General features: G+C 49.5%; 1 protein-coding gene across 1 annotated transcript; it reads left to right on the top strand.

Moving 5' to 3' along the window:
- Positions 1-5,260: 5,260 nt before the first annotated feature.
- Positions 5,261-9,092, top strand: LOC141023135 (uncharacterized). The gene is made up of 11 exons (XM_073499462.1): positions 5,261-5,577; positions 5,872-5,948; positions 6,591-6,658; positions 6,738-6,884; positions 6,979-7,128; positions 7,286-7,865; positions 7,950-8,155; positions 8,242-8,442; positions 8,513-8,644; positions 8,723-8,835; positions 8,906-9,092. Exons 1-11 carry the CDS (start codon positions 5,261-5,263, stop codon positions 9,090-9,092), a joined length of 2,178 nt encoding a protein of 725 aa, XP_073355563.1.
- Positions 9,093-9,374: the final 282 nt, after the last annotated feature.

Here is a 9,374-nt window from a genome sequence, read left to right as displayed (position 1 = left end):
CGTGTATGTGAAAAACATGCATGAGAGAATAATAACACGGCAAAAACATGGCATGAGACAATAACACGGCCGGGTGCGTTTTTTCACCACGTCGGCCAGCCCAGGTAGTATAACACATACAATGGCATCATCATCATGAAACGACAGCAAACAAATTAAACGGAATTTTGAAACTACAGACTATTTCACATAGGACAGTACAAAATACAAATTTATTACATAAATATTTTGAGAAAACATAAAGAAATCACTTATCAAGTTTTGTGGCACGCACTTACGAATAAAAAACAGCATAGGTTATTCAGACAAGACTCGGGCAACCACAATTGTCGTGCGTGCTCCCGATGATGCCTGGAGTACGTGAAAAAAGTTTGGGGTCGTTCGGTCGAGATTAAAAAAACGTCTTTGAGAGTAGCCCGACCGGCACACCGAAACGATGCTGGTTGCACTACGGGAGCGTGATCGAATGCATGAACCCCGCTCCGGTAGACCGAAACGAACCTCGTTGCACTAGTAGTTGGGAACCCCGCTCCGGTAGACCGGAACGAACCTCGTTGCACTAGGGGTACGTGATCCCATGCATGCAATTGCACGAAAGTGGGCATACATGTGGGCATGGCTGACGTAGGGCCCCACACAAGGTTGGAACAAAAACGGACACAAGACGAACGTTGCGTCACGTCCGGCCAGTGTTTTAGGGCATTTTCACCTGAAAAAATCCTAGGAAATGCATCGAGCGCCGGAAAATATGCGAACTGGCGTGGGTGCTCGACAGTGATGCCAAAGTGTGGAAAAAAGGTTCGTGCCATTTGGCGGAGTCAAAAAAAGTAGTTGGGAACCCCCTTCGGTAGACCGAAACGGGTCTCGTTGCACAAAGTCCACGTGATCGCATGCATGCAATTGCACGAAAGTGTGCGTACATGTGGGCATGGCCGACGTAGGGCCCCACGCAAGGTTGGAACGAAAACAGAGACAAAATGAACGTTGCGTCACGTCCGGCCAGTGTTTTAGGGTTTTTTCACCGGGAAAATCCTAGGAAATGTATCGTGTGTCGAAAAATATGAAAATTGGCATGGGTGCTGTTGAGGGTGATGCCAACGTGTGGAAAAAGTATCATGCCATTTGGCGGAGTAAAAAAAAGTAGTTAGGAACCCCCTCTGGAAGAGCGAAACGAAGCTCGTTGCACTAGGGGTACGTGATCGCATGCATGCATTTGCACCAAAGTGGGCAGACATGTGGGCACGGCTGAAGTGGGGACCCACGCAAGGTTTGAACGGAAACGGACACAAAACGCACGTTGCGTCACGTCCGGCCAGTGTTTTAGGGCATTTTTCCTGGGAAAATCCTAGGAAATGCATCGAGCGCCGGAAAAATATGCAAACTGCCGTGGGTGCTGTCGACGGTGATGCCAACGTTGTGGAAAAAGTCTCGTGCCATTTGGCGGAGTAAAAAAAAATAGTGTGGAACCCCCCTCCGGTAGACAGAAACTAACCTCGTTGCACTAGGGTTACGTGATCGCATGCATGCAATTGCATCAAAGTGGGCAGACATGTGGGCACAGCTGACGTAGGGACCCACACAAGGTTGAAACGAAAACGGACACAAAACAAACGTTGCGTCACGTCCGGCCCGTGTTTCAGGGCATTTTCACCGGGAAAATCCTAGGAAATGCATCGAGCGTCGGAAAAATATGCGAAATGGCGTGGGTGCTGTCAACGGTGATGCCAACGTGTGAAAAAAGTTGCGTGTCATTTGGCGGAGTAAAAAAAAAACATAGTGGCCTCGCGTCATTTGTCTGACTAAAAAAAATACACGAATTGACAATATTATAGAAAAATAAAAAACATATTTAATAATGTGATGTAACGTTACATAACTGCCCGGGCACTGCCCGGACAGTGCAGTGCACCGCCCGGACAGTGCAGTGCACCGCCCGGGCAGGTAAGTAACGTTACATCACATTGTTAAATATGACCATGCATGGGTTAACTGACGCGGCTATTTAAGCCGGTCGCGGTGTTCTTCCGCGGCCGAGGTGGGACTAAAATGCATGGCGCCGGCCGCCCGCCCGCGAGGGACAAAAAGTTAAACCGTCCGTCTGCACGCGCCTGGTGACGTGGCAGGCATGCAGACGTGCCCGCGCGGCCCGCCCGCGATCAACGCGGCAGCCCCGCAGTCAACGTGCATGCGCGTCATCCGCGTCGCGTCGCACCCGTCGCGGACCCACCCACCCCCACGTCCCCCGCCCCACGCCAGCCCGCACCCGTCGCGGCCCCTGCCGTCCGCCAATCACGCCGCCCGAGGCGCGCATGCACGCAGGCGGTTTCACGCGCGTGCCGCCTGCCGGACGCCACCGCTGCCGCCTGCCGCCGCTGTCGGCTCCTCGCCTGCCGCGCGACCGCTGCCGCCTCCCGCTGTGCCTGCCGGACGCCACCGCTGCCGCCTGCCGCCGCTGTCGGCTCCTCGCCTGCCGGACGCCACCACTGCCGCCTCCTCGCCCGCCAGCCGACAGGCCCGCCGCCTGGTTTGCCCCGCCGCCTGGCATGCCCCCTTCGGACGTGTCGTTCGCGGCGGCCGAGGGTCAAAGCGCCTGCCCGCCTGCCGCGCGGTCATTAACGCGCCGACGTTAATAGCCCCGGCGTCCCACCCGCCACCTCCTCTCCCCCGCATCGCCCCGCCCGCAGCCCGCCGCTTTATAAATGCACACCCGTCCCTCCGACGCCCACCCCGTCCCTCCCACGCCCACACTCGCACCCGTCCCACCGACGACCACCGTCGATGGCGTTCTTCCGCGGCAGCAGCAGCAGCACCGGTGGCGGCGGCGACGACGACGACAAACCCGGTGCATGGCCGATGAGCATCGGAGTGCCGGAGACGGTGGAGCTCCACCGCTACTGCCTCCCCGTGCCGCCGGGCTGTCGTCTTCCCCACAACTGGAAGATTGACGCGGACGGCTACGCGACGCCGGGTCCCGGCGCAACGGAGGAGGAGCTCCGCAACCACAGCGGCGGCCGACACAACATCGAAGGCCGCAAGAATTTTTGGCATGGGAAAGACTATTGGGAGGTCATGGCAGCCTTCCGCCTTGCGGCGGCCGGCGTGACCCCCGACCTGACGGGCCGCAGCGGCCGTCTTCGCGCACCGCCTCCACCGCACGATCGCCGCAGACGTGGCGGCTGCCATGGTGCGCAGCCGGCACCGGCGCCCGCGCCGGCCGCCCCTTCCTTGCCGCCGGAGATAGAGCTGCCGCCGGAGCAGGTCATCCTCCGCGAGGACGGCGATCCGGATGACACCCCGGGGTACCACGTGGCCGTACGGGCGTCGGAGGCTGCGGCGGCGGCGGTGAAGGAAGCCGCCGAGATTGCGGCCGCAATCCAGGCGGCCGAGGCGATGGCGCCGCCGGAGTGGCAGCAGGAGTGGCAGCAGGCACCGGCGGCGGAGGAGGAAGAGGATTCGGACGACGTCGCGAACCGGTCCAGCAGCGACGATGACGGCAGCAACGGCCCGGACGTGATTGACCTCGTTGATAGCGACGCCGAGTAGTTTTTTTAGTGTGTTGTTTAGTTAATTTGGTTATGTCGTTCTAAGCCTAAGTACTAGACTTTATGTACGAACTTATCATCGTCGAGTTCGCTCGAGTATGTAAAATATCTTATCTATGTTGAATGAAATTTGAGTGAAATTTGTTTTGTCCATTTCATTCGAGAGTATTGATTTGATGATGCATTTGTACACGAATATATGGTAAAACATAAGAAATTAGTACCGATGCTCAATGTAAAGGTACGTGATTGAATGCATATAATGAAACGAAATTTTGCGAGTGTGTGTGCATCCCGAATTTAGTCCTGCACGCATGATATGAACGAAATCACATAAGAAACACACGTCGCGGCACGTCCGGACAGCGGTTTAGGGTACTTTCGCCTAGAAAACCCTAGAAAATGCATCGGACATCAAAAAATACCGAAAATTGCCGTGCGTTCTGTGGATGGTCAAGCCAATGTGTGGAAAAAGTTACGTCATGTTTGACGGAGTAGAAAAAAAACCGTAGTTGGGAACCCCCTCTCCGGCAGACCAAAAAGTAGCTGGTTGCACTGGGGTTACGTGATCGCATGCATGCAAGTGGACCAAATTGTGCGTACACGTGGGCACGGCCAACGTAGGCCCCCACGCAAGGTTGGAATGAAAACGGATACAAAACGAACGTTGCGTCACGTCCGGCCAGTGTTTTATTGATTTTTTACAGGGAAAACCCTAGAAAATGCATCGAGCGTCGGAAAAATATGCAAATTGGCGTGGGCGCTGTGGATGGTGATGCCAACGTGTGGAAAAAGTTTCGTGACGTTTGACGGAGTAGAAAAAAAACCATAGTTGGGAACCCCCTCTCCGGCAGACCGAAAAGTAGCTGGTTGCACTGGGGCTACGTGATCGCATGCATGCAAGTGCATCAAAGTGTGCGTACACGTGGGCACGGCCAACGTAGGCCCCCACGCAAGGTTGGAACGAAAACGGATACAAAACGAACGTCGCGTCACGTCCGGCCAGTGTTTTATTGATTTTTGACAGGGAAAACCCTAGAAAATGCATCGAGGGTCGGAAAAATATGCAAATTGGCGTGGGCGCTGTGGATGGTGATGCCAACATGTGGAAAAAGTTTCGTGACGTTTGACGGAGTAGAAAAAACCCGTAGTTGGGAACCCCCTCTCCGGCAGACCGAAAAGTAGCTGGTTGCACTGGGGCTACGTGATCGCATGCATGCAAGTGCACCAAAGTGTGCGTACACGTGGGCACGGCCAACGTAGGCCCCCACGCAAGGTTGGAACGAAAACGGATACAAAACGAACGTTGCGTCACGTCCGGCCAGTGTTTTATTGATTTTTGACCGAGAAAACCCTAGAAAATGCATCGAGCGTCCGAAAAATATGAAAATTGGCATGGGTGCTGTCGACGGTGATGCCAACGTGTGGAAAAAGTCTCGTGCCATTTGGCGGAGTGAAAAAAAAGTACCTATCAATCAATGTATTTTCGATAATGGTTGTTTTAAAAAACGAACGCAAGTAATGATTGAGAAAAAAACTAATGAATGGGTTCTTAGAAAAAAATTTAATAGATAGGCCCCGCGTATACATGCATATCCATCGGGGTCAGAGCCCAAGTGGACGCCGCCTCCACGCCTCCATGATCGCCAGTCCACGCGGCCTCCACGATCGCCTCCCCCGACGCCATCTGCGGCCGACGTTGCCCCCGACGCCACCTCATGCCGCCTCCACGATCGCCTCCCCCGACGCCATCTGCGGCCGACGCTGCCCCCGACGCCACCTCATGCCGCCTCCACGATCGCCTCCCCCGACGCCATCTGCGGCCGACGCCGCCCCCGACGCCACCTCACGCCGACGCCACGATCGCCTCCGCCGACGCCGCCCCCGACGCCACCTCACGCCGACGCCATGTGCCACCAACGCCAGCTCACGCCGACGCACCAGACAGCGACTGCCCCGACACGATCTGCCCCGACGCCATCTGCGGCCGACGCCGTCGCCCCCGTCGCCACGTAACGCCGACGCCCCCAAGTTGGTGAACACAGATTCGGACCTACTTGCATGTTTCATGTGCTTTATCATGGATAACCTTGATCCTAGAATTTTTTGTCCTAGATCATTAGTGTGTGTAGTTAGTGCACTAAGTACTGCGTAAATACATGCATGCATGAGTGGCTGATACATGCACTGTAGATACCATAGTTTTTCTTAGTTCTGTCAAAACCACCTAAGTGTTTGGCTATAGCGTAGTTTTCCCAAACACACCCTAAGTTGCACCTTGGATTATGTAATGTGAATGAGGTTATATATCTATGAATTTTATTTGCAGGTTGCGACCGACGCCATCTGCCACCAACGCCACCGTGCCGCCGTCCCCCAGGGCCGGCCCTGATCCCATGGCACGAGGTACTATGCATTCATCATGTTTATTATGTACCCATATAAAGTAGCTAACATTATTTTTGCTCCTATTCCTAGCGACGGTGGAGTACGGAGATATTTTTTGTTTGGTTGAGAAGTGGTGTCTCTTGGTCAGCAAACTAAACTCTAGGCAGAAAAAGTGTTTTGCAAGCACTAGTCTGGAAAAAATGCTCATGATTCCTAGTGTGCTCATGCGAAAATGTTTGCTCAAGTTCATTATTAAATCATATGCGTTGGACAGAAAAAGGTTCATCATGCCATCAAAAAATGGTGCGATATCATTGCGCACCGAAGATGTGTTTGACATTTTCGGGCTACAGAACAAGGGCAAAGATGCCATGAAAGCGCTAGGAAAAGGGGGGTTAAAGGCGAAGGTGAAGGTGCCTAGTCGCTTTCTAGATTCCAATACGGGGGAAATGATGATAGACGAGCTGATTGAGAACATCGTTGCCAGTGGCACGTACGATGATGATTTTCTCCGTAGAATTGTTCTGGTTCTTCTAGGCACGGTTCTTGCACCGCAGTCCACGAAAGAAGTTCCTAATGCTTATTACAAGTTAGTGCACGATGTGGAGGCCATCAAAGCATTTAATTGGAACGCGTTTACTTTACGCGTTTGCGTTGAAGGCTTCACAAAGACCTTATCAGATCTTACAAAATTTACTTGGCCGATCGGAAACCTTGCCCTCCTACAGGTAAATCTTATGTTATATTTGTTTCTTTTGAATTATAGTTTGTGAAAAAAAATTGCTAATATACTTCATGTTCATGCAGTACTTGTTTTGGGAGAAAGTGCAGCCACTGGATGATGAGGCATTTGATCCATTGGCTCATGAATATCCGTTGATGCTTAATTGGTCAGAAGATGAGGCTAAGAAGCGTGACGCGTACGACACGTCATACGGCCGTGGTAATGGGACGGTAAGTTACTATTAATATGTTACTATTTCGTACTGCATGCACTTATGTTACTATTTATATGTTGAGAAATTTATATTGATTTTAGCTGTCACAGATTGATGACGTGATAAGTGAGAAGTACAGGCAGACATTAATTGCTCAACAAGGAAGAAAGGCGGAGGAAGAATTAGAGCAAGAATTAGAGCAAGAAGGTCGTGCCCAAAAAAGAAAGATAATAGAGATGAGGGTTCATCGAGCAGGGATAGTACATTAGATCAAGTGATGAAATGCATCAAAGATATGCAAAAAGAAATTAGACTTCTCCCTCAAAAATGTGCTGAGGTAATATGAGTGATGTTAAGTTTACATTGGATTATTCATAATTTATGCATGTAGTTAATGCTTTCGATGTGTCATTGCAGATAGTAGTGGAGAAGCTGGAGAAGAAAGGTCTTGTATTCAAGCCAGACAAGGGGTCTGATGATGACATTGAGTTTGTGGAGCATAGTGAATACTGGGTGGGGAAGTATGGTCCATCAAAATACAAATCATCAAAATATTGGACAGATGTAAAATCAACTCCTGCAAAAGAAGATATGGACAACAGGGTGGACGCATCCTTCACCACTGGGAACGGGAATAAATTGGCGCGTGAGAAAGGTGTGCATCACAACACACCTGGTACAGGAGATGAAGGCGACCCCTTCGTTATTGAGGACAATGGTAATTCACCCAACCCATCTCTTGCGACGGTAGACACGAATGACTTTCCGGCTATTACTTCAACCCCCAAGAATATGAATGAAGTGTCAGACGGGTCTAGCGCCGATAAATCTGAGGAGATTAGTATGGATAGTCTGAACACCCGTATTAAAAATGCGAAAGAAAATGGCACTCCGGAGAATGATGGGAAAGAGAATGATGGGAAACGCAAGAGGAAACAGTCAAAATATTGTCTTTCACCTTACCAGCAGAACGGTGGACGTAAACGTGCAAAGAAAAGTAAGTGCTAGGTAATTTATTCTTGCAACATACTTCTGTCCTTGCATGCACACTTTATTAACTCATTGTTTCTTACTATTTTAGGTCTGTTTGGTATAAGAGCTGCTATGATTAATACTGATTACATTAAGGAGGATCACATAGAGGCCGCGAAGGTTTATATCCGGACACTGGCAGACTCGGAGAAGCTTTGCAGCAAAACTGTCGTGCACATGACGGGAATTGGTGGGGAAACATGTACACCTGAAATACTTGAAGCCATCATTTCAAAAAAGTGGTTGCATGGCGGTGTAAGTATTAGCAATAATTTATTAAGTTGTACATGTCATTTACATAAATTATCTAATAGGCGTATTGCTGTTATGTTATTTTGTAGGTCATCAATAGTTATTGCAACCATATGCAGACCCATAATCCTCGTGCTGACCGTCACATATTATCATCTTGGGTGTCTCACTGGCTTATTCTTCGTGCTGATGGAAATGTTAACAACTCTGAGAGGCATTTTATGGATCACTTCACAAACCAAACTAAAATGGTGTCTAGAGTTACTGAAGAGTATTTCATCAAAGATAAGGTACTTCAGTTTAGTATGATCATTCGTAGTACATCTGTGTGTACACCAACATGAATAAACTTTGTTGTAGGCGTACTTTCCTTTTCATGTGGAAGAAAATCATTGGATAACAGTTCTTATGCACAACAAGAAAAAAGAGTTTCAAGTTTTAAACTCTACTGGTAAATGCAGCAAAAGAGTTCTTGCAAAGATTGCTAAGCTGGTAAGCTTGCAACGTTACATAAAACAATATATAGTTATTCGAAACGTACTTCATATGGATTTGTCATTTTTATTTCAGAGGGCAGAAATAGCAAATGATACAAAGGAGGTGAATGCTCTTATTGAAACGGAACATCCTGACGTATCATCCTGGCCAATAAGGGAGTACGATATGCCGTCACAAACAGACGGGTATGTTGCAAATGTTGAATTAGTATGTACTTGTCTGATCCATCAATAATTGACTTGTGGTTTCTTGCAGAGTCTCTTGTGGTCTTTTCGTGGTGAAATGCGTTCAAAACTGGGACGGAGATGATTGGACATTTGAGTTTGATCAAGATGAGGTTAATGCTTCAAGGGGACGCATTCTAGCTGAAATACTTTTTTCAGAGTGCAACACGAAGGAAGTAGTGAAAGAGAAGATCCTCAAGATCATGGAGAAGAAATGAGTCGGAGGATGGGGTGTTGGCTATTATCTCCACTAAATAAACGTGCCATTGTCAGTACTTGATACAATTTTCATAATAAGACATCTCTATATTGTAATGCGGCATGGTTTAGCATGTTCCGCAGCTAAATAAATGTGTCGTGGTCGGTATTTGCTACAATATCTATTTTTCAATGTCACTCTTATTTGCATTATTGTCGGTGACACTCTTATTTGCATCATTGTGGGTGATGATTTTTCAACTTGTTATATAGTGTGATGATTACGCCGCTGTGGCCGGCCT

Source organism: Aegilops tauschii, chromosome 5 (assembly GCF_002575655.3).
Source record: "Aegilops tauschii subsp. strangulata cultivar AL8/78 chromosome 5, Aet v6.0, whole genome shotgun sequence".
Lineage (NCBI taxonomy): Eukaryota > Viridiplantae > Streptophyta > Magnoliopsida > Poales > Poaceae > Aegilops > Aegilops tauschii.
This window is presented reverse-complemented; position numbering and strand designations above follow the sequence as displayed.